The 27,918-nt window shown below is 49.8% G+C and overlaps 2 protein-coding genes across 4 annotated transcripts in view; one reads left to right on the top strand and one right to left on the bottom strand.

The window, feature by feature from the left end:
* Positions 1–5,225: 5,225 nt before the first annotated feature.
* CHRNA2 (cholinergic receptor nicotinic alpha 2 subunit) lies at positions 5,226–24,664 on the top strand. Of its 3 annotated transcripts, none has more exons than XM_054656410.2 (7): positions 5,226–5,663; positions 13,271–13,458; positions 14,468–14,688; positions 15,054–15,098; positions 17,093–17,202; positions 20,433–21,442; positions 22,666–24,664. In XM_054656410.2, the coding sequence occupies exons 6-7, from the start codon at positions 20,456–20,458 to the stop codon at positions 22,789–22,791; spliced, it is 1,113 nt and encodes a 370-aa protein (XP_054512385.1). In that variant the 5' UTR covers positions 5,226–5,663; positions 13,271–13,458; positions 14,468–14,688; positions 15,054–15,098; positions 17,093–17,202; positions 20,433–20,455; the 3' UTR covers positions 22,792–24,664.
* Positions 24,665–25,033: 369 nt separating this feature from the next.
* Positions 25,034–27,918, bottom strand: part of PTK2B (protein tyrosine kinase 2 beta) — a 148,616-nt gene continuing 145,731 nt past the window's right edge. The window contains 1 exon segment of the mRNA XM_009455073.5: positions 25,034–26,126. Within this exon segment, the coding sequence (XP_009453348.2) occupies positions 25,911–26,126 (216 nt within the window). The 3' untranslated portion in view covers positions 25,034–25,910.

Raw genomic sequence — 27,918 nt, 5'->3', positions numbered from 1 at the left:
AGCCTTTGGCCCAGCTGCTCCTCTCTCTTCCTTAGCAGGCCATCTTTCCTGGCTTCTGAGATCCTTTCTCGCTTGGCTTTCGTCCTCTCCCCCAGGCTGCTCCTGCCTGATTTCCTTTGCAGGCTCATCATTGTCCTAATCTCTAAATAAAAAGTTGGTCCTTGGACCTCTTCTTCTTCTTATCTACAATCACCCTTTTGGTGATCTTGGCCAGTCTCTTTTTCCTAAATGAGTTCTTTTGTAGTCTTCCCCACGCGTGGCCTCTGGCTACAGTCAATTGCAGGCAGATCACGTGGGTCTCTTGTTTCCATGTCAAGAGGGCCTCAGAAAGGTGACAGCCATGGGGAGGCTGCAATGCCCCACTGCCCTACCTGTGTCAGAAACGGCAATGACCCCCCTTCTCATCCTCCTGCAATGTCTCTACATTGTTCTCTACTGAGAAAGCATAACATCGTGCACACTTTGAAGGAGAAACGCTTAAAGAGATATATTGAAAGTGCATTCAGAGGTGAGGCAACTAGTTCATAACTTCCCAGGTGGCTAAAATTCAAGCTCAAATTTCAATCCTGTGATGTGCCCAATTATTGCATCACTTAGTTCATAGCACTGACTGGAAGAAATGAGACTTTAAGAATTGGGGGGCCAGACGCGGTGGCTCATGCCTGTAATCCCAGCACTTTGGGAGGTCAAGGCGGGCAGATCATCTGATATCGGGAGTTTGAGACCAGCCTGACCAACGTGGTGAAACTCCATCTCTACTAAAAATACAAAATTAGCCGGATATTGTGGCGCATGCCCGTAATCCCAGAGACTTGGGAGGCTGAGGCAGGAGAATTCCTTGAACTCGGGAGGCAGAGGTTGTGCTGAGCCGAGATCGCACCATGGCACTCCAGCCTGGGCAGCAAGAGCGAAACTCCATCTCAACAGCAACAGCAACAACAACAAAATGAATTGGGAAGGTTTCCATGATAAATGCCATGGAGCCTTCCTTACCAATGAAAAATGTTTCTCTTTCTCTGCCTGACGAGCCTGTTCCTGCCTAAGCTGAAAATCCTGTCACATCCTTGCCTGAAGGATATACCACACACCCCAGGTAAACCAGTTTTCTTCATGATCCACCCCCTCCCTGCCTCTAGACTTCAACTAGAGTCAGATCCCTACATGTCCTGGCAGGTGGGGCATGGGAAAACCTGAGAAGAAACATAAAACACACCCCAAGTCTGCAAGATTCTGCTTGTTTGTGGTCACAATCTGGTGAATATACACAGGAATGGACTCTTGAGGTCCTAGACCAAGGACAGAAAGTTGAAGTGGAGTTTGGCTGACAGGGGTGTGCTTTCTAAAGATTTGGGTTTCGTCTACAAAGTCGAACAGCTGGAGAAAGTACTCACAGTTTGCTCAACTGGTAGTCCATGCAAAGTGAAGATGAGATACCAGAAATTAGTTCAATGTAATGGAAGACTTGGAGGAACAGGAATATTGGAATGGATTTCTTAATATATGACCTGCTCGCCTTCCTCCTGATGTGGAAGGACTCATCAGAGACCTCTTTTTCCAAGACCTTGAGAGGTGCATTGGTGAGGAAGAACCATCATCTCAATTACAGGAAAGTGCAGGAAGTGGTTTGAACCTTCAGTCCCAAGGTTAGAGTTAGGGAAACTTCTCAGTGCATGGCTGTATTAGTCCATCCTCACATTGCTGTAAATACCTGAGACTGGGTAATTTATAAAGAAAAGAGTCTTAATTGGCTCACGGTTTGCAGGCTGTACAGGAAGCATGGCTGGGGAGGCCTCAGGAAACTTACGGTTATGGCAGAAAGCAAAGGGGAAGCAGGCACGTCTTCACATTGCTACAACAGAAGGAAGAAGAGAGAAGGGGGAGATTCAACACTCTCTTAAACACCAGATCCTGTAAGAACTCACTCACTATCATGAGAACAGCAAGGGAGAAATCCACCCTTACGATCCAGTCACCTTCCACCACACCCCACCTCCAACATTGGGGATTACAATTTGACACGAGATTTAGGTGGCAACACAAATCCAAACCTATCAATGGCACATGCCCATCATCTGTCTGCTGAAGGAGGAAGCAAGAGGAAGCTGTGTAGTGCCCCCTACCTAACAAAACCATAAATGCAATTAATACAATGTCTCCAGAGGAATCCCAAGGATTAGGGCCACCAGCAAAGGCTGTAAGGATGCAGAAGTGGTAATTTTGATGACCTCCAAATGCTACCTCAGGTAGATGGGTCTCATAGAATGTCAGTGGTTCATTGTAAACTTAAGTGATTCCGATTACAGAAGCTGTTCCCAATGTGGCCCGAATGCTCATCTTCCCAGCAGCAGTGGCAAACCCTGGTCTCTGGATGTGCTGGCAGAGCCCAGAGGTTCAAATTATTCACTTGGTGGCAAGTTGATTTTAGTGAATGCCTTATATGCTTGAGAAGGCAGCAATCTGGCTTTCGTGGAATACAGTAGATGCTTATTCTGGAGAATGGCTGGAGAGGAAACCAATACATACCCACTCTAACCTCATGATCTATTACTACAATCAGCACTGTACCTGTCTGTATTTTCTTACTGGCTTTGCTAATTTATTTCATATTCTGCCCACCCCATTACTTTCTATGTGTGTGTTTTGGGTGAACGTTATGATTTATTCCATAGAAAACAGAATTTCAAGGTGGCACATGTGTCAGGAATTAGAGCAGGAGGCTGGACTTGGAGCTGGATGGTCACTGGTGAGACTTGGGGTTCTATCCCTGTGGAGTTAGGGTGGGGTTAGCGGGAGGCTTTTTGCTTGTGTGAGGAATGGTTGCATTCTGCTAGATTCTGTATTTGTATGTTTGGCATCCACTATATGCACGGCCAAACTAACAGCCAACTTTGTTACATCTCCCCTGCAATCAGCTTTTGCAGGTGCACTACAGTTATAGTACAAGCCCTCTGCCTAATCTTGACTCAGGATCCCCAACAGCACCATTTGTCTAACTATCACACACCGAGCCAGTATTCCTCCTGCCCCAAATCACCTCAGAGCTAGGTACTGGGCAATTAGAGACCATCCTTATAGCTCAGAGCCCACCAAGATTATTCCAACTATCTCATCGCAAGCTGCTTCCTTGCACTGCCCTGGTTTTCCCGGGGAAACCTCATAAAGGCTCGGGGCCAGGCTTCCCACATTGTGCCCTCCACCTCCTGACACTCCCTGGTGCTGCTCTGTGTGGCCCTGCGGGAATGTGCCACCCCTCCTGTTTCTAGGGATCTGTGAGTATAAACTCCTTCCTTTATGACAGTCACTTCTGTGTCTGCATGTCTTACCAAACCTGATTAAAACAAATTCTGGGTGCAAATTTTAGGACAATTAGATGTAAACATTGTTTTTCAAAGTGTGATGATGGAAAGTTGAGTGTGCACTGATGTTAGGAGCCAAAGAGCTAGATTTCGGGTGGCGGGGAGGGGGGTGCTTTCCAGCATTGAAACAACTTTCAAATATTTCAGGAATGTCCCCCCTCTTGAAGTGGGCAGAGCCCACCTTCCACATAGAAGCTCAAAACCTCAGATTCCTGCTTCCTTGGCCTTCCTGGCATCTGGTTTGGGAGCACATGCTTTAATCAGATGCATCTGTTTCGACCTTTGTATGCAGAGCTAGTGACACAAAGGAGCAGGGCTGGAGGAGAATTAACTGTGGCAGTGGTGGCAGCAGCAGGGATGGCTGCTTCCAGGGACAGCGGTGACAGCGGCACCCATGACGGTGCCAGGTTCACATGCAGCTCTGTAGCAGCAGGACCCACCATGCTGGCCGCGGGGCAGAGGCTTCCCTCTTCTCCCTGCTCTCCAAGCAGCCCCTCCAGATTTCTAGGTGCTTCTGTGAACCACCCGTTGTTCCTCAATAAAACCATTCTCCACTTACAGTAATTGGTAGGTTTTTATTGCTTGCAACCAAGAATGCTGATGGATACAAGCTGTGATTTTCTTTTCTTTTCTTTCCTTTCCTTTCCTTTTCTTTTCTTTTTTCTTATTTCTTCCCTCCTTCCCTTCCTTCCTTCCTTCAGTCTCCAAATGAAAAATGTATACATCTAACTTTATATATATGTAAATATGGTAAAATATTAACATTTATTAATTATGAATAGTGGAAATATGAGTGTTTATGGTTTTTTGGTATTTTATGTCTTTTAATTCTCTCAAAAGATGATGCTAGCAATCGCATGCACATGTGTACACACAATGCACATGTGTGTTTGTGTTTATTTGTGCTAATTGACTCCTCATAGTAAACCTATGAGGCAGGAGCCATTGTTCACATCCTCTTTTTACATCTGAGGAAACTGAGGCATAGGAAGCTGAAGAGACCTGTCCAGGATTATGCAGCTGTTCAAGAGCAGAGCTAGAAATTCAGCCTCAGCAGTCTGTGGCCGGGTCATGTCCAGGGCCTTTGCTTTTAACAAAATAAGGGAGATGAGCTAGCAAGTAGCTTCAGGGAAAGGCCGAAAGCAAAGAGTGTTTTAGGGTGGGGGATGAGCTTATTTAGGGGCTGAAGGGAAGGAACGAGTGGGGAGGAGAGGGAGGATCTGAGAAAGCCCAGGCTGTTAATAGATGGGGTGATGTCAAGATCACAGTGGGCCAGGATTCACCATGCACAGGAGGAGACAGGAGTCCTCATCTGATACTAGAGAAAAGGAGGCTTCACCGGAAAATCAAAGGCAAGGTCACCCGCAAGGAGGCTGAGGGGGTGACAGAGAAGCAGCCACACCGGGTGGCCGCGCAAGTGACCGGTGGTCCTCTAGGGTGGTGGGGGGAGGGGTCTCACAGGGGGGAGGGCAAGGAGAGAACCGTGGGCTGGCTGGCAGCTCTGTCCTTACTCCAATTTTTCCGATGCTATTTACTGACTTAGAAGGTAAATACATTCCAAGGTTCTTCAAGTTCTTTACAGCTGGGCTTGTTCCAAGGCTGGAATTTGTGAAGTGGATTCACATACAGTGAAGCTGTATTGACAGACAGACCCAGGACCCAGGACCCAGAACCTGTGGGTGCACTCAGGGGCCCCAGGCAGTGATCCTGGAGCCCAGGGGTCCAGAGAGCAGGGAAGGGAGCATCGTGGTGACTGGACAGAGGGAGGACAGAGCTGCATCTGTCCCCACCGGACATAGGCTGGAGAGTCACAGGCTCCTCCTCCTTCCCCTCCAGAGAGGCTGTGTGTGTGTGTGCGTGTGTATATGTGTGTGTGTGTGTGAGAGAGAGAGAGAACAGCGTGAGCCTGTGTGCTTGTGTGCTGAGCCCTCATCCCCTCCTGGGGCCAGGCTTGGGTTTCACCTGCAGAATCGCTTGTGCTGGGCTGCCTGGGCTGTCCTCAGTGGCACCTGCATGAAGCCGTTCTGGCTGCCAGAGCTGGACAGCCCCAGGAAAACCCACCTCTCTGCAGAGCTTGCCCAGCTGTCCCCGGGAAGCCAAATGCCTCTCATGTAAGTCTTCTGCTCGACGGGGTGTCTCCTAAACCCTCACTCTTCAGCCTCTGTTTGACCATGAAATGAAGTGACTGAGCTCTATTCTGTACCTGCCACTCTATTTCTGGGGTGACTTTTGTCAGCTGCCCAGAATCTCCAAGCCAGGCTGGTTCTCTGCATCCTTTCAATGACCTGTTTTCTTCTGTAACCACAGGTAAGAAAGGTACCCAAGGCTTATGTTGAGGGCGGCATGCATGTGGAGAGCTTGTGGATGTGGGGTCAAAGAAATACTAGCAGTTTCTGGGTACTCAGGAGGGGGTTATGTCTGAATGCTGGATGTCACCTGCTCCTAGAAATATTTTAGTCTCCTGGTTGTCCCTGCTGGGGCTGTCCACAGCCAGGTGACGATGAACACCTCCTGGCTAGGATGGCTAGCCCAGTCTCAGGAATAGTGGCTTTGTTACACTGTATCTGCTCCTATGTCTTTACTACTGCGGTCCATTCTTTTGTTCATTTATTTACTCATTCTGTAAATTGTCTATGTCCTTTAAAAGGGCTAAAAGACAGCAATGCTATTTACTGACTTAGAAGGTAAATACCTTCCAAGGTTCTTCAAGTTCTTTACAGCTGGGCTTGTTCCAAGGCTGGCATTTGTGAAGTGGATTCCTCCATCAGCTGGTGTGGTTGTTCAGATGACCTTCAAGATCCCACCCAACCTTGAGTGTTAAACTTCTGTGATTGAGCAAAACAGATATAAAAGCTAGAATTACACTCTCTAGCCCCTAAGCACCTTGAGTGCATTTATTTGGAAGAAGAAATCGTACTGGTTTCTCTAATGGAGGGGCTTCTTTGGGAGTGTAATGTTGCCAGTTGTGAAAAAGCTGAGACCTGTATGCTTGGGGAGGTTCTGGACAGCAGAAAGGAACCAGGTGGGATGGAAGCAGCCTTTTGGGAGAAGGAAATGTTAGTAAAAAGAGGAGAAGTTGAAAACAGACTTAGTAGAACCATGGACAGGGAAGTGAGCTCAAATCACCTTGACCTCCACAGAACCAGGATTCAGGCAGGCTAGAGATGCTGCAGTGAGTGTGGGGGTGGGGTGGGGGTGGCCTGGAACTGGTGTACGTGAGCAGCGACACAAGCCCAGTGGGGACACTGATGTCCGAGCACTTTACGTATGCAATCTCTTTTACATAGGCTTCTCTGTGTACCCCATTCACCCAGACCCACTTTACAATTAGGGACCTCATCCCACTCTCTCCCCTTCCCCAAATCTGCCAATCCAGCCACTTAGAGGGTCAAAGTGTGCAGCTCTTTTTTTTTTTTGACACCTTCCTAACCAGTGGTGGAAGTTCCCTCTAATTACTGTCAATCACCTGGAACAATTCCTCCTTTGGTTTCCAGTGACAAATTAAATGAAATGATATAGTGGGCTTATCACAGGGGATGCAGGTTTGAGGCATCTTGCTGGGAATACATCCTCTAGAGTCACTGCATCTTATTTGCACATTCTTCTGGGGGTTCCCGGGTGGCTCTCCTTGGATCTCTAAATGATGCAATATTAGCATGCCTGGATTCCTATTCTCACTAATGGAGAAAAAAAAATCTCCTTTTTAAAAAATGCACTTGGTTAAAAGGTGAAACAGATGATAGCTTTGGAATTTGCGACTATGATATTGGTTGGCTGGATGAGAAAGTGAATCTGCACTAGAGGAACCTGCTAGAATCTGGGATCCATGTGGGCCTAGCTTTGGGGTGAGGTGCCTGTCCCCTCTCCTCACTTGTCCTCAACAGACCTCAGTCCTGATGGTGGCTTAGCAATGACAGACACAGTGCTAGGGTCTACGGAACACAGGTGAGTACTGGCTGAATTGCTAATACGAAATCGCCCCCCTAGTTAACACCACGTTATAATTTATCGCATTCTAGTTTCGAAGCTAAAGATCTTAGCTTGAATCTCAGCTTTATCACTTTTTATCTCTATGGCTTTGGTCAACTTCTCTGAACATCAGTTTTTTTTTTTTTTTACTTACATGAAAGGGATAATTATATCTCTTCCCCACACCCTCCTAGGGGTCACGTGAGGCCCAAATAGGTGAAAGCTGCAAAAGTACCTTGTAAACCTGAAAACAACATAAATGCACAGTGTTCTTAGGAAGACGTTTTAGGAATTAACATCAAGGGGGATTCTGAAATCCTCGTTCCCTGCACCAAATCAGCCCTGTGTTCTAATATCTAGTAAAAACTTCATGCCTGTATGAAAGTAGACATAAGCAATGGAATTTCACAACTCTTTTTTATTTTAACTAGCAAATGAAACTTCTAGATGGCACTGAGCCACAGGTAAATGGGGAAGGGTGTGGGATCTTTGAGGATCCTAAATCCTCCAGGTAGAAAGGATGAAAGAGACAAGAGACAAGGAATCAGAAAGGCAGCTTTGTGATTGTCAGGTGTTTGAATGATTGCGGAGAGCAGAGAAAAAAACTTCACCTGCTCTGCAGTTTCCCCTGGGTATTAACGAGATTTAATCTCGGATAACAACACTAGGGTCTCTAAACTCAACTCAACGCAACTCAAGCATCTCTCAGATGCTTATGCAGATTCAGACTCAAGGAAGAGCTTCCCAATGTGGAGAGTTGTAAAAAGCCTGGAAAGGATGCCTCAGGGAACTTGGGGCCTCCCTGGATGGCTTTGGAAGCAATGGGGCTAAATGAATAAAGTCATGCCCCACATTAGGGGTGGACGAGTGGATGAGACTCTAGCATTTTCCTTCCTTTTGGTTCTTCTCTACTCAAGCTCACTTAGTTCCCTGTTCCTGGTGCCTGGCACACTGTTGGCCCTGATGAAGAATGAGGTAGTACATTCTCTTACAGTCCAAGCATGAAACAACAACAACAACAAAATGAATGAGGTAGTGGAAATATAAACAAAGAAAAGGATAAACAATCACACTATAAATGCAAATGTTTGATGCAGTGCTGCTCCCCAAATTAAGTGACAAGCCTTGGTCTCCTTCCTCAGGCTCTTGGAGCCCTCCTCCTGCCCTGGGTACCTTTTGCAGGTAGCTCTGAACACCTGGAACCCACAAAGTAAGCTGGGGCTGTGCTTGGGGCTGGAGGGAAGAGGTGAATAAGATACAGTGGTCACCCTTAAGGAGTGACCTCACGACAGGAAGTTCCACTTTTCTCTGAAAGTCCCATTTGACCTTTCAGATCAATGTGGCAATCCCATTTCCTAGGCCTCAGCCCTAAGGTGATTCCAGATGAACACAGCTGACCTTTAAAAAGACTATTTTTGTGGTAAAATATACATAACATAATTTACCATAATAATGTAACCATTATTAACTGTATATAGTTCATCGTGTTAAGAACATTCACATTGTTGTGTAGACATCACCACTGTCCATCTGTAGATTTTTTTCATCATCCCAAATGAAACTCCGTACCCATTGAACAATAACTCCTCACTCCCCTCCCCCTAGTTCCTGGCACCCACCATTCTACTTTCTGTCTCTATGAATTTGACTATTCTAGGAACATCCTATAAAAGGAATCATAATGTCTTTGTCTTTTTGTAACCGGCTTATTTTACATAGCATAATGCCCTCAAGTTTCATCCATGTTGTAGCATGGGTCAGAATTTCTGTCCTTTTTAAGGACAAATAATATTCCACTGTATGGATAGACCACATTTGTTCAACCATTCATCTGTCGCTGGATACCAGAGTTGCTTCCACTTTTTACCCAGCTGATTGATGAACTGCACTGCATTCTGATGGAAGAGTGGAGGCAAATCTACACAGTTTGGGTGAGCTCCTGCTGCTGTGAGATGAGGGGAGGGCTTGTAAAACACATCACAGGTATTGCTGCCTGCTTGAAAATTATTTTTATATTAAGTGACCGATACATGTTGACAGTGGGAAATTTGGAAAATGCAGAAAACTGTCAAAAAGAATAATAATCACCTCTAATTCCTGTGCCCAGAGATAACACAGGTGATCTATTTGTATGCAGAAAAGAGATTAAAACAGAAAAGAGCAAGATGGTAAAGCTCTCTCTGGAAATCAGTTAGCTGTGCTGTTTCCTTTGCAATGGTCTGCTTTGGGGAAGTCCCCTGAGGACAAGTCTCTGCACCTTCGAGGGCCAGAGATCCCAGACCTTGCCACTGCAGTTCACCTGAGCCACAGAAGCTGCTGATGCCCAGGCTGGGGTGGGTGCTGTACAAACATTCTGCATAATTTGCAGGGCGATGTGAGTTTACACATTATATAAAGCTGCACTCCTGAATGAGAGCTCTTGACAGTTATGCTGCAGGGTTTGCTGTGTGAACAGAGCAGCTCCAGTGGGGCTGTGTGTACCAGGCCTATCTGTGGAGAAGCTTCCCACTGCCAGGACTCCCTGCTTCTCCCCCTGGAGGCACCATTCTGGGAGAGCTTTGGGATGCTCTCTCGGGCAGTTCATTCCATATACTGGGAACCACCAACCTTTTGCACCTGCCAGCTGGGGATTTTCAGAGTCAGGAAGGAACCGGGAACCTCTAAGAGCTGGGACAAAGGGAGGAATCCCAGGGCAGGATGGGGTGTAGGGTGGCACGGAGGATAAGGGCAGCTTAGGGACAGGGGCAATATTCTCCCAAGGGAACAGAAGAAAAATGTAATCCTCTATTTTCAACAAGTCTTTGAATTGAAACCTTCTGGGGAAATTGATGCAGGAAGGCCCTTTTCCCCTAAAACACTCTGGTGTCTGTGCTATAGTCAGTATATGCCAGCAATTCCAACACATTGAAATTCACATCAAATCCTTCCCACATTCCTCTTCTTCTACTTGACCCAAACTGTCATTGTTCAATGCTACTGTGGGTCATGGGCCCTGACAACCATAAGAGCAACCTGTTCCCTGGCCAGCCCTCTGCAGTTCCCCGGGGACTTTCATGGGCACAAGTGATCCCGTTTGCTCCCGTCACTCCTCCCACAGGGCAGAAAGTGTCCAATCTTTATCTTAAGACAAAATCCCAGGGGGATTGAGTGACCTTTCACAGATCATCACCAGCCAGTGGTGGGGCCAGGACTCAAAGCGACATTTGCCAGTGCCAGCCCTGCTCTCATCTCCTGCCAGGAGGTTAGGATGGGCTGGTGCAACCGGCCCTGGGAGAGATGGAGGATTAGTGATGCTGGAAACACTGTTGAGAGTCTGGGTCAGGGTGGACGGGGGGATGAGAATGACTAGATAGAAGTCGTTTCACAACTTCATGAATAATAATTCTGATTCTCTCATACCCGGTGGTTTACTTTTATTTTTATTTTCTTTTTGAGATGGGATCTTGCTTGTTGCCCAGGCTGGAGTGCAGTGGCAAGATCATAGCTCATTGCAGCCTTGACTTCCCCAGGCTCACACGACCCTCCCTTCTTGGCCTCCCCAGTAGCTGAGATCACAGGCACGCGCCACTATGCCCAGCTAATTTTTGAATTTTTTGTAGAGACGGGGTGGGGGGGTCTCACTATGTTGCCCAGGCTGGTTTTGAACTGCTGAGCTCAAACACTCCTTCCATCTTGGCCTCCAAAAGAGCTGGAATTACAGGCATGAGCTACTGTGCCCAGCCCTTGGTTTATATTTTTAAAGCCACTTTTACCCTTATTCTTTCTTTAAAAGTTGTGGCTAAATACACATAACATAAAATTGATCGTTATTGGCATTTAGTACAATTCGAACAGTGTGCAGCCATCACCACTATCTAGTTCCAGAACATTCTCACCCTTCCAAAGGAAATCCTGCACCCACTAGCTGTACCGAGAGCCATTGTTATCTCCCTAGGCCACATACACGATGTGTCCCTGAACACGAGGCCTTGCTCTTCTCTCCATAAGGGGGGCTGCTTCAAAAAACGCTAATTTGAATGTGTAAGCTTTTAAGGCAATAATGTTATTTTAGTGATATATATATATATTTTTTAAATCAAATACTCTATAAAATAATATTTTAAAATACTGCTTTTCCCAATTTTCTCAATTATGAAACATTCATTTCATATGAAACATTATATTTACCCCATCTTTGACATCTGTGTCCTTCTGGTCACTAGAACCCTTTGTGTATTGATTCTCCATGTTTGGCAAATATCACTGTCACCACAGTCAAGAGGGGTAGCTGCTGCTTCTTAATCCATGAGGTGTTTGTTTATTTTTTAATAATAACTTTGTTTGAGATAAATTCAAATATCATAAAATTCCCCCATTTAAAGTGTGCAATTTGGTGAATTTTAGTATATTCACACATCTGTGTAACATCACACCGTCTAGTTCCAGAGCTCTCTTATCCCCTCTAATGGAAACTCAGTGATCATTAAGCAGTCACTTCCCATCCCTCCTTCCCGCTGCCCCTGCAACCACTAATCTACGTTCTGTCTCTATAGATTTGCCTATTTTGCATATTCCATATCAATGGGATCATACAATGTGTAGGAAAAACCACAAACTGTTTTTCTCTGCTCTCACCCCACAACAATCAACACGGAAGACTTCTGTGACCCCCCAAAGATGTGGGGATTTCTCCTCACCCGCAAGCAAGCTGTCAATTCTGCAGCAGAGATCAGCTGGGTGCCTTCTAATTCAATTCAGACACCATCCATCTGGAGACAGCTCAGATCCCACACATCGGGGGCTCAGTCCCCAACACTGCCCCCCAATGTCAATGCCGATCACAAGTCCTAGGTTGTTTTACCTGTGCTTCTAACCCACTGGCTATAAATTGGGGTTCCCATGACCCCCTCCCTGGGTTCAACTAACTTGCTAGAGTGGCTCACAGAATTCAGGGAAACACTGGTTTACTAGCTTATAAGAGATAGTGTAAGATACAGGTGATGAGATGCATACGGCAAGGTTTGGGAAGGGGCACGGAGCTTCCATGCCCTCGCTGGGCTCATCACCCCTCAGGAACCTCCAACGTTCTGCTATTTAGAAGCTCTTCAAAACCTGTCCTTTCAGGGTTTTATGGAGGCCTCATTATGCAGCATGATTGATTAATCCAGTGGCCATTGGCGATCAACTTAACCTTTATCTCCTCTCCTGTCCCTGGAGGTTTGAGGGGTGGGGCTGAAAGTCCCAACCCTTTAAAGCCTGTCTTTGTCTTCCTGTGACCAGCCCCATCCTGCAGCTGCCTAGGGGCTGCCAGCCACCAGTCATGCAAAAAGATATCATTTTGGAGATTCCCAGTATCTTAGGAGTTGTATTCCAGGAAATAGGATTGAAGACCAAATATATTTTTTACAATATCACCTTCAGTATGTGGCTTTTTGCCACTGGCTTCTGGTACTTTGCACAATGCTTTCTAGGTTCCTCCATGCTGTAGCAAGTGTCAGCACCTCAGTCCTTTTTATGGTGGCATCATGTTCCGTTGTAAGGATTTACTGCCCTTTGTCCATCCATTCATCAGCTGATGGACATTTGTTTGGACAAAAGGCTGTTTCCACTCTTTGGATCTTGTGAATAGTACCCTGATTCTTTTATTGACCACTCTTTGCAGTATGATTATCCCCATTTTATAGATGACCACTGAGGCAAAGCAATGGGGACCTCAGTCCCATCCTGTGCCCTCCTTTGCCCAGTAGGTCAGGGCTGGTCTCAGGGCAAAGTCGCTGGCTGACTCTGGAGAAAGAGGAAGAGGCCGATTCCTCAATAAGCCAGGGAGAGCCCAGGAGCACTTAACTGCTGAGAGGCCTGCTGAGGGCCTTTTGCTCTCATTTCATGCCTGTGTGGAGCACGAGAAACAGAAATATGCCTATGTCAAGGATGCATGACCCTAAGAGCCCTTTCTTGGGCTTGCTCAGATTCGGTGGTGAGAGGAAGCCTCGCAGAATCCAGCAGCAGCTCTGCTGGGGACATGGTCCATGGTGCAACCCACAGCAAAGCCCTGACCTGACCTCTTGATGCTCAGGAGAAGCCATGGGCCCCTCCTGTCCTGTGTTCCTGTCCTTCACAAAGCTCAGCCTGTGGTGGCTCCTTCTGACCCCAGCAGGTGAGTGTTTGTCACCTGTCATTGTAAGACTTCATCTCATGCCTGTGGGCTCACAAACTGTAGGAAGGAGTCTGCAGGTGGGTGTGTTGCAACCGTCAAAGCTGCAGGGGACTTCAGAGGCTATCAGCCGGGTGGCTGTTTCCACTGGGAGAGGTGGAGGGGCAGTCACAGCTCTGACGTTAGCATCTGTGTCACCTTAAATGTCCCCAAGCTTCAATGTCCTCAGCTGCAAAACGCAAATAGTGTTGTGTACCTCCCAGGCCTATTGTGAGGATTAAACGAAAGTTTGTGACCAGAATCCGGGATACAGGAGGCACTCGGGACACAGCGCTTTCTGTCCCAGATGGTGCTGACACGTTTTTCTGGGATTTGGAGCTGTAGTTCTCGACTTGCTCGGACAGCAGAGCCCTGAAGGGGTGAAGCTGTTTGCTGAACACAGTGAAAACTGACATGAGCGATGCCATAGAAACATTTTGAAAAGCTTTGTTTATCTGATAGGAAGTGGCAAATGCCCATGGTTTAAGAAAAAATTGGGGAGCTTCTCAAAGTGGTCCATTTCCCTGTTAGCATTAATGGTTCATCGGATAAGTGGGTGGGAACGGGAGACTGCTTACCCTGGCCAGGCTCACTGCAATGCCAGAGCCCTTCTCCCTGCAGCCCCCCACGTAGACCAGGCGTCTCTTCCACTTCCCTGTCCCCCTGGCACTCCTCCATATGGGGCTGAATCTTGTCTCTAGATTCAAGTTTCCCCACTTCCCTGCCTCTGCCCCTGCCCCTCGCCACCTGCAGCACTAGTTCTCACTCTTTTCTTCTCTAACATCACAAAACAAACAGCTGACCTTTCCTGAGCTCCGACCCCGCAGCCTGCTCATGCTGTGCTCAGCTCTGATAGACATTATCATCTGCCATCTTCAACAATGTGTAGAGATAGGTTCTGGATAAGCATCTCCATTTTACAGATGAGCAAACTGAGGCTCAGTGAGGCTGAGTGGCTCTGATTTGATGGCAGGTGGAGAGGAAGCTAAGCGCCCACCTCCCAGGGCTCCTGGAGACCCACTCTCCTCTCCCAGCCCCACGGCATTGCCGCAGGGAGGCTCGCATACCGAGACTGAGGACCGGCTCTTCAAACACCTCTTCCGGGGCTACAACCGCTGGGCGCGCCCGGTGCCCAACACTTCAGACGTGGTGATTGTGCGCTTCGGACTGTCCATCGCTCAGCTCATCGATGTGGTGCGCCTGTCTTCCCACCGCTGGCCCCGAGGAAGGAGATCCCAGACCACTCACCGCTTTCCCCCTGCTCCTTCCTCTACCCACAGCAGTGACTTGGGGTGGGGGTGGGGATGGCTCTTCCCAGGGCGGCTACACTCTCCCCTCTCCCAGCTCTGGAGCTCCCTCCTAGGAGGGCATTGATTGGCAGCAGTGCCTGTGTGACCCTGGAGAATCTGAGTAAGGGTGGCAGGTTTCAGAGTGGGTGGTGGGCGGGCTGGGCTTGGGGTGTCCTATCAGAGGGTCTGAAAACAGCCCATCCCACTCCACCCTGTCTTCTGGGGCTGGGCCCACCCCTTTAATTGCTCCTCTGTCTCTCTCTGGGCCAGGATGAGAAGAACCAAATGATGACCACCAACGTCTGGCTAAAACAGGTGAGGGCCCCTCCTCCAGTCCAGGCGGCGGGTACCGGGAATCCATGGACCCCAGACCCCTCCAGGACTTCTTTGCTAGTGAAAGACCAAGGAACAGCAAGACCCTGAACTTAGTTTACCAAGCAGATGCCACATGGGATGTTCCCAAAGCTGACTTTTTCCACAGGGCCTGTGCTCTTGGTGGCTAGACTGGAGTCTAGTGCCTGAGAACATAGCCTCAGGCACTAGAAAGCCAAGTGGTGCTTTCCTGGGAACAGGCGTCTGTTCATCCCTGCTACTTCGGAATCCTCCCCAAAGCCCCACGGGGGGTTCATTCTGCCCATTTTACAGCTCAGGAGATCACGAAGCAGAGAGAAGCTGGGCTGGAAAAGGGGGCCCAGCTGTGCCTGACTCCGAGTCCCAGGCTCCTTCTATGGGAGAACGCTGAGTGCTTAATACCTATACTGCCACCCAAATACCCCCAAACTTAGAGGCTCACAGCAGCTCCCAGCTCACTGTATCTCATGGCTTTATGGCCAGGAGTTTGGGTGGTTTCTTCTGCTTCACATGGTGACCACTAGGGTTACTTTGTGATATTTGAGTGAGGGTTCATCTGGTCTGGAGGGTCTGAGACAGCTTAATTCACACATCTGTCCCTTAGCAGGGATGTCTGGAAGGCTCTGGAAGGTGCTGGAAGGTTCTGGAAGGCTGGACTCAGATGGGCCCTTCGCCCCCTTCAGGCACCCTCAGAGTCTCTCCAGCAGGGGAGTCAGACATCCTGCCTGGTGGTTCAGGGATTCCAGAGTGACAGTCCCAAGAGACAGGGAGTAAAAGAAACTGGGCCAGCATTGATCTTGTTGTATACTACTGGTCAAGACAGTCATAGAGCCCAGTTAGACTCAGGAAAGGGCACACAGATCCCGCTTAGGTCGGAGGCTTCCCTCCCTCTGATGCTGTAACCCAGGAGCTATTAGGGGGTCACTCATCTCATCTTTACAGATGTGACAGCTGAGGGCCAGAGGGAAGCAGGAACTTGGAAGCTACCCAGTCATGCGGTGTATGTGTGCAGGGAGGCAGGCCTAGAACCTGGGCTGCCACAGTTGTCCCCATGGGCGGGTCACCTGGGCTTCAGGGTTGGGGTGGCAGGGCAAGGAAGGAGTACTGGAGTTTGAGGCCAGTCAGCAATGCCTCTGATTAGCTTGTGATACTGGATGAGCTACGTAACCTCTCAGAGCCTCAGTTTCCTCATCTGCAAAATGAGGATAACACAACCTACTGCCACATGCCTGGGAGGATTAATGTACCCCAATTTGGTGTGGGTGCCTCAAAATGTTGGTTGGACCTGAAAACTTGACAGATGGACTACGGAGATAATACGAACCTGATGGAGGCAGGGGGACTGATTTGGACCTGCGTCGGTGGAGGCAGGGGTGGGGGCCAGACATCCCGTCTCTGGTGGGACTCCTGTGGGGCACTTGAGAGTGCAGTTTGAAGGTCCCCGGGTAACACCCCTGCCTCACTGTATGCCTCTGGCTGGTTGATTTTCCTGTCTCTGGGTCCTCAGTTTGCTCATCTGCTAAATGGGGAGATACTTTCACCTGTTCTGCATTCCCCGCTTGGCTCTCCCATGGAGGCTTTTCCTAGATGGAGAGCATAAAACAAACCATAAACTGTGATGCACTAAAAATGAGAGATTTCACTAGAGATGAGTGAGGTGGCCCACCAAGGTCGTCCAGCCAGGGATTGGCAGAACGAGGACTAGAGGCAGGACAAGGGTGAACTTCATGTGCCCGGGACCTTGACTACTAAAGTCCAGGCAAAGCGAGAAGGTTGGTTACTTGCTCAGAGCCCGTTCCCAGCACCGCAGCTCCCTCCACTATTCTGGGCTGGGTGGGGAGCCCTGGCTGCTCCAAGGGGGCTGCTTGGCCCAATTCTGGGCATCCCCGGGGTGTGCTAGCTTTGCCCTAGGCTGCTCCCTGGAAGCAAGGTTGACACAACTCCTTCCCCACACACAGGAGTGGAGCGACTACAAACTGCGCTGGAACCCCGCTGATTTTGGCAACATCACATCTCTCAGGGTCCCTTCTGAGATGATCTGGATCCCTGACATTGTTCTCTACAACAAGTAGGAAGCCATTGGGATCCTGGGGGGATGAGGGGAGGCCAACTTGCAGGGGCCGGGTCCATGGCCTTGGGAGGGGCACCCCTGGTGTCAGCTTCCTCGCCTCCTTCTCGACTGCTGTGCTGAGCATGTCTCCCCTACCTCTCTCTTTATTCCTTCATTTCTTTCCTTTTGTTCTCACTCTACACCAAAATGAATGGCAGCTGAGCACCTTTTAGGTATCAGTGCCTGGCACTGTGCTAGAGGGACAGAGATTTGTCCATACTGAGTATTCTTTGAAAAATTTGGTGCAGGCTCAAAAAACAATACCTTGGGGTTGGAGTTGTGAGGGGTGGCAGTGTTGTTCAGACAGGCAGGCAGCATCGGGCCAGCACCTTCAAAGGGCATGTGCTCACTTGGTATGCAGTTTCCTTTTTCCCAATCATGTTGTTTTGTAGTTGTCTTCAAGACTAAAAAGGAGTAATCTTTGACCACAATGACAAGAAGTTAATAGAAGGCAGAGGAGTCTAAAGAGAGCCCCAGTGGACAAAAATAAATCAATAAAAGATATTTTGATGGAATAAATAGACATCTATAATTTCATTTCTGTTTGGTATCAGGCAATTCTTCCCTTAGAAGTAAAGAAGTTAAAATGAAAAGATATTTGGTGTTATGTTCATCTAAAAAGGTTTTCTAAGGTGGGGCTGTAAGGAGCATGGCTTCTTTGAGTTATAAATAGGTAGAAAAAGGGTTCTGTGGTCAAGTAATTTTGGATAACATTGTATGTCATAACACCCACCCCCATCCCCACCCAAGTCCTTTGGAAAATGGCAGAGCACAATAGCATTTAAAAAAATGTTATTAGAAGTTCTGCAGCAAAGACACCCACCTAGCCCAGCATTTCCCGATTCATTTGATCCTACTTTGGAAATGCTATTTTTAAAGAATGAAATAAAAGGAAAAACAACCCATTTCTGGATTTTGTGTCTTCAGTTGGGTCAGATTTTTTTTTTACACTGTCCAGTTCTGGTCAGAACTAAACCCTTTCACCTAAGCCATTTTGGTGAACACATGTTCATCCTGGGTTCTTACACTGGCAGCTCTCACACAGCAGGTGCCTAGTGTTTGCAGCTGCTGCAGGACTCATGAACTCCCCACCCTGTCGTATTTCTGTGCCCCATAGCTGGCACCCAGGGTCCTTCTAGTTTCCGCTTCCTGTACATGTGGCAGAGGTCAGGAGCAAAGTCCTACATCAAATATGACTTCGAGCTTGACAATTATCCAATAAGACTTCAGCTGGTGTTACCTGATTTATTACAAGAAATTTTGGTGGGGGACAAAATTCCAAGCCGAAGTCTTGCTGACATTTAGAGAAGGATCCCCTCCACCCAGATACCCCACTCAAGGTTAAGAGGAAGGCATCTTAGAGTTTGCAAGGTTCCTTCCCCTAAGTGAGCACATGTTGCCATCTAGTGGTCATTGTTTGTGATTAAACAAAATGCTTAAAAAATTTTTGTTTTTGCCTGGGCGTGGTGGCTCACACCTGTAATCCCAGTACTTTGGGAGGCCGAGGCCGGCGGATCACGCGGTCAAGAGATTGAGACCGTCCTGGCCAACATGGTGAAACCCCGTCTCTACTAAAATACAATAATTAGCCGGTCGTGGTGGTGTGCACCTGTAGTCCCAGCTACTTGGGAGGCTGAGGCAGAATTGCTTGAACCTGGGAGGCAGAGGTTGTAGTGAGCCAAGATCACACCCCTGCACTCCAGCCTGATAACAGAGTGAGATTCCGCCTCAAAAAAAAATTTTTTTTTAACTTTTGTCTCAATGTGTTTGTTACTCCCTTTCAAAGTTCCCATTTCCAGCCTGCCCATATCTCTACCATGGAACTACTCCATGGGGGAAAAAAGCCCCTGTTCCCAAGTACTCTTCTGATTTCCTGGATTTTAGGATTGACTGTGGGAATTAGAAGGGGAGGGAGGATGGTTAAAGACTAGAGCAGGAGCCCACCGAGCCAACTCCTGGTGGAATCAGGGGCTGAGGCTTCCAGGAAGTGCTATCTGACTGGTCACCACTATTCCAGTGTCCCCAGACTCCTTGTGGGTCCTTGATGCCTAGTCCCATGATACCCCTGATTCACACTCTCTGTCCCTGTGTGACCCTCTACTGGAAGGCTCTCTGCCCATTTCTCAGCCAAATCCTACCATCAGTCAAGGCCTTTTGCAAACGGCAGGCTTATCGATGACCCTGCTCACCTCCCAGAAGGGAGTTTTCCCCCAAAGAGTCCAGGGAGCACCCAGACTGCCCTCCTAGCGTTGCCAACTGCCTCCCTGATGTTGCAGTGGTTCCTGGAGACGTCTCATCTCCTCATGGCTCCTTAAAGGCAGGGACCTTTCTCATATTCCTCTTCTGCACAGCTCTGGTACAGGCCCTAGCGGATGAGGGGCTCAAAAACGCATGTTAAATGGATACATTCAAGGTAGTATCTTCACCTGCAAAGATGTTAGGTCTCTTCTGAGCAAGGATGATCCCAGGTGGAAAGGGATCGCCCTCCTAAGGGGCCGACTCATCATCTGCTAGGGAAGAAAAACAGACTCATAGATATCATTCTAATATATTAAATGTTCAGCTCACAGGAGGACAGCTTTGACCCCCTGTGATGTCATCCCCACCCAGCCAATCAGCAGCAAGCACCTGGCCACACCCACCCCTTCCCCAAAACTGCCTTTGAAAAACCCCTAACACGCACGAACTTGGAAGAGATGCTTTGAATGCTATCTCCTTCTCCCCCGTGGCGTGGCTGGCCTTGTGTCTATTCAACTCTTTCATTACTGCAAATAAAATAAAATATTAAATGAATAAAAATAGGCAAACAACATATACCCCATGATCACAAATATATATGATTGTCATATATTGATAGATTATGTATATATAATCGTTATACATTTTATATATATACATATATATCATCAAAATGTTATTAGTGGTTGTTTTTAGAATTCTTGGTACTGCCTTCTATTCCTCACAATTCCTCCTTTTGTATTTAAAAAGGTAGTAATTGACAAGACAGCTCAGTGGCTATACATGTGCATGCCGGGGGAGACTTACACACTTGCATAAATAAACCCCGCCAGTGTGGCCGGGTCTGACTTGATTCTTGGGGTTCCCCTGCTGCCAGCTCTCTGAGTAGCCTGGCTCAGGCAGGTGGGTGTGCAGGGGTCTCCCCAGCTCCTCTCCTCTTCCCAGTGCAGATGGGGAGTTTGCAGTGACCCACATGACCAAGGCCCACCTCTTCTCCACGGGCACTGTGCACTGGGTGCCCCCGGCCATCTACAAGAGCTCCTGCAGTATCGACGTCACCTTCTTCCCCTTCGACCAGCAGAACTGCAAGATGAAGTTTGGCTCCTGGACTTATGACAAGGCCAAGATCGACCTGGAGCAGATGGAGCAGACTGTGGACCTGAAGGACTACTGGGAGAGCGGCGAGTGGGCCATCGTCAATGCCACGGGCACCTACAACAGCAAGAAGTACGACTGCTGCGCCGAGATCTACCCCGACGTCACCTACGCCTTCATCATCCGGCGGCTGCCGCTCTTCTACACCATCAACCTCATCATCCCCTGCCTGCTCATCTCCTGCCTCACTGTGCTGGTCTTCTACCTGCCCTCCAACTGCGGCGAGAAGATCACGCTGTGCATTTCGGTGCTGCTGTCACTCACCGTCTTCCTGCTGCTCATCACTGAGATCATCCCGTCCACCTCGCTGGTCATCCCGCTCATCGGCGAGTACCTGCTGTTCACCATGATCTTCGTCACCCTGTCCATTGTCATCACCGTCTTCGTGCTCAATGTGCACCACCGCTCCCCCAGCACCCACACCATGCCCCACTGGGTGCGGGGGACCCTTCTGGGCTGTGTGCCCCGGTGGCTTCTGATGAACCGGCCCCCACCACCCTTGGAGCTCTGCCACCCCCTACACCTGAAGCTCAGCCCCTCTTATCACTGGCTGGAGAGCAACGTGGATGCCGAGGAGAGGGAGGTGGTGGTGGAGGAGGAGGACAGATGGGCATGTGCAGGTCATGTGGCCCCCTCTGTGGGCACCCTCTGCAGCCACGGCCACCTGCACTCTGGGGCCTCAGGTCCCAAGGCTGAGGCTCTGCTGCAGGAGGGTGAGCTGCTGCTATCACCCCACATGCAGAAGGCACTGGAAGGTGTGCACTACATTGCCGACCACCTGCGGTCTGAGGATGCCGACTCTTCGGTGCGTTGGGGTTGGGAGAGGCGCCAGCCTGGGTGGCCCCACCAACTTAGCAGGGAACCAACTCATCACAGAGTGTGAGCTTGGGCAGCCCAGGCCCCTCTCGTGAAGGCCCACTTCCCTCAGTCATGGTCCTTAGATGGAATAAATAGCAAGAGAGCACATGTAGCTGGCCGCTTTGAGGACATTTATTGGCAGGTGGCAGGTTACACACCACAGAGTCAGGCATGAGCAGCTCAGACTAACAGGGATCCTGAGAGCCAGAGAGGGAGGACCCCGGATGCTGAACCCCGTGCCTCCCTCAGGCCGCCAGCTCCCACCATTGCCTTGGAGGTGGCGGCAGGCAGGGGGAGCATTTCAGGAGAGACCCAGAAAGTCAGCTGCTGCAGTGTCAGCCTTTGTCGTTTGTCTTGGATGGTCTCTTCCTCCGCCTCCTTGTTCATGGGCTCCTGAGGATCTTGCAAACTTCACTCTTCAACCACAAACCCTGCAGATTCTTGGTTGTGCCAGGTGGACTCCACTCCCCCGCCCCTGCCATGACATTGGCCCCACCCTGACCCCTGCCCCAGCTCCTGTCTGCCATTGTTATGTGAGCAGGCCACTACTCTAGCACAAAATTCTTATCAGCCTAGAGAATGATGAAAGGCCGGGGGGTTATTACTGAGTGGCCTTGATGAACAGACAAGAAAATTAATCATGACGTCATCCAGGAGCAGTGGAGAATCCAGGCTCCCTTGTCTGGGCTGTGAGCCCAAGTTCTACAAAGCCCCCGCCCCACCCCCAGCCTGCCTGGGGTCCCAGCCACCTTTGCCTGTTTCCCTCTCCCCAGCTCCAGCAGGTGGGTGAGGAGGCAACCTGGAGCAGCAAAGTCTGGTGTTGCATTGAAGTCTGCAGGCCCCCTAGAAGGGCCCATGCTCCTGGGTGTTCCTGCCGCCTCCTTGTGTCCCTCTAGCCTCCTTTACCTATAGTCTGGGAGCATAATATGGACAGGTCTGGGCATGTGGAGGGGCTGGGATGGGAGGGGAATCATCAGTGGAGCTTACTGGAGCCTTGAAACAGCCCTCCCTTCCACCCACCCCGCTCCCTGCGCTGACCTTTGCTCCCCAAGGTCTCTGTGGGGCAGTTGCTGCTGCCCCCAGTGGCCGTCTGTGCAGGGGCTGTGAATGGGGGGAACACATCCCTTTCCCAGGCCTGGCCCCTGTCACTGTGTGCTGTCTTCCCCACAGGTGAAGGAGGACTGGAAGTATGTTGCCATGGTCATCGACAGGATCTTCCTCTGGCTGTTTATCATCGTCTGCTTCCTGGGGACCATCGGCCTCTTTCTGCCTCCATTCCTAGCTGGAATGATCTAACTGCACCTCCCTCCAGCTGGCTCCCAGGGCACCCCCGCTGACCATCTTTTGACCATCTCTGCTACAGCTGCCTCTGGTGTCCCCTTTGGGGTGAGCAGGTGCCTCTCCACGGAGTCTGGACACTGACCCAGGCATTGCAGGCTTCCATCCAGCTTAACGTTATTGTACCAGGGCTGAGAGCCTGCTGGGTGCAAAGCCCTGTTTTGGATACGGAGGAGCTGGGGAAGCTCTGCAGAAGGTCACAGTAGTGTGGTGACCAAGTAGGGCAGAGTAAGATTCTCCTGGAGGAGCAGTGCAGACCCTAAGTGACAGAAGGGTCAACCAGGGGGACAGTGGGGCCAGGGTGACGAGGAAGGGAATGCAGACCTCAAAGGAGGGGCCGTGGGGGCAAAGGGGAGGGTTCTTGGAGGTGGAAGGGCTCTGAACAATGTTTAGATTTGGAGATGAGCCCAAAGTGCCAGGGAGAACAGCCAGGTGAGGTGGGAGGTTGGAGAGCCAGGTGGGGTCTCTCTAAGCCAGGCTGGGGTTGAAGTTTGGAGTCTGTCCGAGTTTGCAGGGTGCTGAGCTGTACGGTCCAGCAGGGGAGTAATAAGGGCTCTTCCGGAAGGGGAGGAAGCGGGAGGCAGGGCCTGCACCTGAGGTGGAGGTACAGGGCAGATCTTCCCTACCGGGGAGGGACGGATGTTTGGATACAGGTGGCTGGGCTATTCCATCCATCTGGAAGCACATTTGAGCCTCCAGGCTTCTCCTTGACGTCATTCCTCTCCCTTCCTTGCTGGAAAATGGCTCTGCACCAGCAGGCCCCCAGGAGGTCTGGCAGAGCTGAGAGCCATGGCCTGCAGGGGCTCCATATGTCCCTACACGTGCAGCCGGCAAACAAGAAAGACCATCCTGAGCCGCTCCTGACCCACCTCAAACTCATCTCATTCGGCCTGTCCTCCCTCCCTTCACCCCTCCTTCCCTCCCCAGGAACCCTGTTCCCTGTGCCTGGCTCCATCAGGAGGAGGCCTCACTTGGGAGTTGAAGATCTTTGCCTTTAGTTCCTTTGATTCTGAACTTCTCAAAGGCAGGGACTCTGCCCGTTATTTTTCCCACCCCCAGCACCTAGCACAGCGCTGGGTGAGTGGGTCAGCACTTAAGGCGTTTGTTCTGAGTGGTTGAGGGGAGCAAGCTGGATTGTTTGGGCCCTAGGACTGTTGTGTAGATGGCAAAGCTCTGGTCCCGTCCCTTATCAGCCTGCCTCGTCTCTCCCAGAGCCCCGAGGTGTGTTGACCTGCTCTGGACCCTTCAGAGCAGCCTGTGTGTGCACCTTGGAACGCAATGCACCACCCCAAAGTCTGAGGCTGCACCCAGGATCCCAGGCCGAGCTGCTGCTCCTGGGATCGGGCACCAGACCTCTCCCCAACTCTGTCCAGACTGGAGGGTGGGACCTTGGCAGCTAACGGATGTGGGCATTGGGTTCTCGGGACAGCATGGAGGCTCCAGGCAGGAAGCCGAGCAGGGCGAGCTTCCAGTTTCCTTTTGGTCCTAGGGGTCCCCTCCTTCCAAACTCCAAAATGTCTCTCCCTGACACTCCCAGGGGAAACCAGCCTGGCTGTGACGCCCTGGCCCAGGCCCTGCCACGCCCCACTTCTCTCCCACAACTCCCCTGCTCATGGCACATCTGGTCTCTGGCTCCTGTCTACTCGTGTGCATGCAGCTCCCAGCGCTCCCTCTCCTCCCACTTGCTCTCCAGAGGCCTCGGAGCTCTCAGATCCAGGCTCCCACACCCACTCTCCTGAGACAGTGATGTTCACTTCTGTTATCCACGTCTCCTATCCATCTTGCATGTGAATAAAGAGATTAAATAAAGCTGCACCTACTGCTCACTCAACTGTGCGACCCCCTCCTCGCCAGCTGCACTTCAACATCGCCAGTGTCACCCAAGCCCCTCCAGAGCCTGGGTGGTTTGGGGGCCCACTAAGAGAGAAATGACATGGCATTCCTCATGTGGCCATGGAGGGGACTGCTCTGGGTCCCCCCTGGAAAGTTGCCCCCCACTGTCCCTGCAAGGGCAAAGGGGCCAGCGCACACCCCTGACCCACTGCCGGGTATCACCATTCGAACCTCCTTGGCCAATGACCAGCACTGGACAGCCCTTGATCTCTGTCCAACATGAACACAATCGGTTTCTTCCAGGACTTGGCTCACAGTCCCCATTATCCTCCAAAGGGCAGGTCAAACAAACAAAACAAACCGCAAAGCAAATGGGACAATTTTAATTCAACCACAAGTCAAATAGAAAGAAGTTAAAAGAATGTTTATGCAAACACGTGAGAAAAGAAGGGTGCAGATGAGAATGGGGGTCGGGGAGAGAAAGAGGAGGAGTAAGAAAAGAGGGAAAAGAAAGGGAAAGTAAAGGAAGAAAGAGAAAGAGGGGCAGGAAGAGAGTGGATTTGGCCCAAGGTCCTATCTTGGCCGCATCTCTCTGCTTCTTCCCTCTGATGCTTGGTTTGTTGACAACACAGCATCCTGTGCCTGGACTCCCAATTAGCTTGTTCCTGGACTGTGCCCCAGATCCTCCCTCAGGAGGGCACATGCTGTCAGTCCAGACCAAACTCACATTAAATAAATTTCAATATACACTGTACAAGAATGCCAGGCCCATCCCTCATCTCACTGGCTGCCTGACCCCCAAAACAAAGCTCCTCCCCAGCTTCTCTGTGCATCAAGGGACATCTGAGGGCCGAAAAGGAAGGGAAAGGAATAGCTTGGTTCCCAAATCGGCCTGCCATGTCCATATATAAAGCTAGGGGCACCATGTGACACCCCCCCACCGCCAGGAGCCCCCTGCACGGACCAGGCTGGCTTAGGGAGCAGTGGCCAGGCAGCAGCAGTGCCCCCTCTGAGCCATCTTTGTCACCGTCCTCTGTGTCCATAGCCCAGAGTCCCCTCTGTCCAGCTGCAGCCTGAGCAGTACAGCCGGGGGTAGGGGTGGGGAGAGGGGGTCGTGCAAAGTGGCAAGGGAAGGTGACTCCCCTTGGCCTTCCCCCTGGAAGACCCACATGACCAACAGCAAGGCAGGGGAGGTACATGGCAGGCAGGGGCGGAAGACACAGGCAGGTGGCCCCCACCCTCCGTCACTCTGCAGGTGGGTGGGCCAGATTGGCCAGAACCTTGGCCTGGTCCACAGCGTCGAGCAGGTTCTTGGCGTCCACAGCCAGGGTGTGTGAAGCCGTCAGCATCTGCCTCTTGCACTCCTCACTCAGGGATGTCACGGCGTTCTGCTGAGCCAGCCGCATCTTGTTGATGAGCTCTGCCAGGTCTTTGTTGAGCAGTTTCTGGGTGCCCTCGATCTGTAGGAAGATCACACAGGACAGGTTGAGAGGCCACAAAGTCTGCTTGGAGGATAGGGAAGCCACAGAGGTGTCCACCTGCGTGCTGGCCAAAGCAATCAGAAGTTCCCTGGAAGCAAATCAGACCTAGGAGTGGGCTGAATGCAACACCCCGTGCAGGGTTGAGTCAGGTCTGCAAGGACTGACATCACAGACATCTCAGAACCCAGCCGACCCTGTGTAAGCCCAGCCTGATCGTCCCTTCATGGAAACATCCCCTCATACTTTCTAAAATGCGAATCTGATCTTTTTTTTTTTTTTTTTTTGAGACTGAGTTTTGCTCCTGTTGCCCAGGATGGAGTGCAGTGGTATAATTTCAACTCACTGCAATGCCCGCCTCCTGGGTTCAAACAATTCTCCTGCCTCAGCCTCCCGAGTAGCTGGGATTACAGGCACCTGCCACTACGCCTGGCTAATTTTTGTATTTTTAGTAGAGATGGGGTTTCACCATGTTGGCCAGGCTGGTCTTGAACTCCTGACCTCAGGTGGTCCTCCGACCTTGGCCTCCCATAGTGCTGAGATTATAGGCATGAGCCACCGCACCCAGCCGTCCACTGAAGGCTTGAACCCCTCAAAATCATCCATGAGGGTTGGAATCAACTTCTTTCAAATGGTTAATGATATTTTGACCTCTTCCCATGAATCACAAATGTTCCTAATATTATCTAGAATGGTAAATCCTTTCCAAAATATTTTCCGTGAACTTTGGCCACATCCATAAGAGAAATCACTATCTATGGCAGCTATGGCCTTAGAAATGTATTTCTTAAATAATAGAAGTTGAAAGTAGAAACTACTCCTTGATCCACGGGCTGCAGAATGGATGCAGTGAAAACATTAATCTCCTTCTATATCTCCATCTGAGCTCTTGAGTAGATGCACTGTCAATGAGTAGTAATATTTGAAGATAATCTTTTTTTTCTGAGTAGTAAACCTCAACAGTAGATTTAGCCTAATTCCTAAGGGCCCTAAAATTTTCAGAATGGCCAATGAGCACTGGCTTCAACCGGCATTAGCCCCTAACAAGAGAGTCAGCCTGTCCTTTGAAGCTTTGAAGACAGGCATTGACTTCTCCTCTAGCTATGAAAGTCCTAGATGGCATCTGCTTCCAATAGAAAGTTGTTCATCTACAGTGAAAAATCTGTGGTTTAGTGGAACCATCTTCATCAATGATCTTAGCTGGGTCTTCTAGAGAACTTGCTGCAGCTTCTCCATCAGCACTTGCTCCTTCACCTTCACTTTTATGTTACAGAGGTGATTTCTTTCCTTGAGCCTCATGAACCAACCTCTGCTAGCTTCCAACTTTTCTTCTGCAACTTCCTGAACCTCTCTCAGCCTTCATAGAATTGAAGGCCTTGCTCTGGATTAGGCTTTGGCATAAGGGGATGTTGTGGCTGGCTTGGTCTTCTATCCAGACCACTCCAACTTTCTCCATATCAGCCATAAGGCTGTTTCACTTTCTTATCATTCATGTGTTCACTGGAGCAGCTAACTTTTCCTTTGCATTCACAACGTGGCTAACTGGCAGAAGAGGCCTATCTTTTGGCCTGTCTTGGTTTTCAACATGCCTTCCTCACTCAGCTTAACCATTTCTAGCTTTTGATTTAAAGTGAGAGGTGGGTGACCCTTCCTTTTACTTGAACATGCAGAGACCACTGTAGGGTTCTTAATTGGCCTAATTTCAATATTGTTGTGTCCCAGGGAAAAGGGAGGCCCAAGGAGAGGATAGGGAAATGCATGGTCGGAGGAGCAG

This window comes from Pan troglodytes, chromosome 7 (genome assembly GCF_028858775.2).
Source record: "Pan troglodytes isolate AG18354 chromosome 7, NHGRI_mPanTro3-v2.0_pri, whole genome shotgun sequence".
NCBI classification, from domain to species: Eukaryota; Metazoa; Chordata; class Mammalia; order Primates; family Hominidae; genus Pan; species Pan troglodytes.
This window is presented reverse-complemented; position numbering and strand designations above follow the sequence as displayed.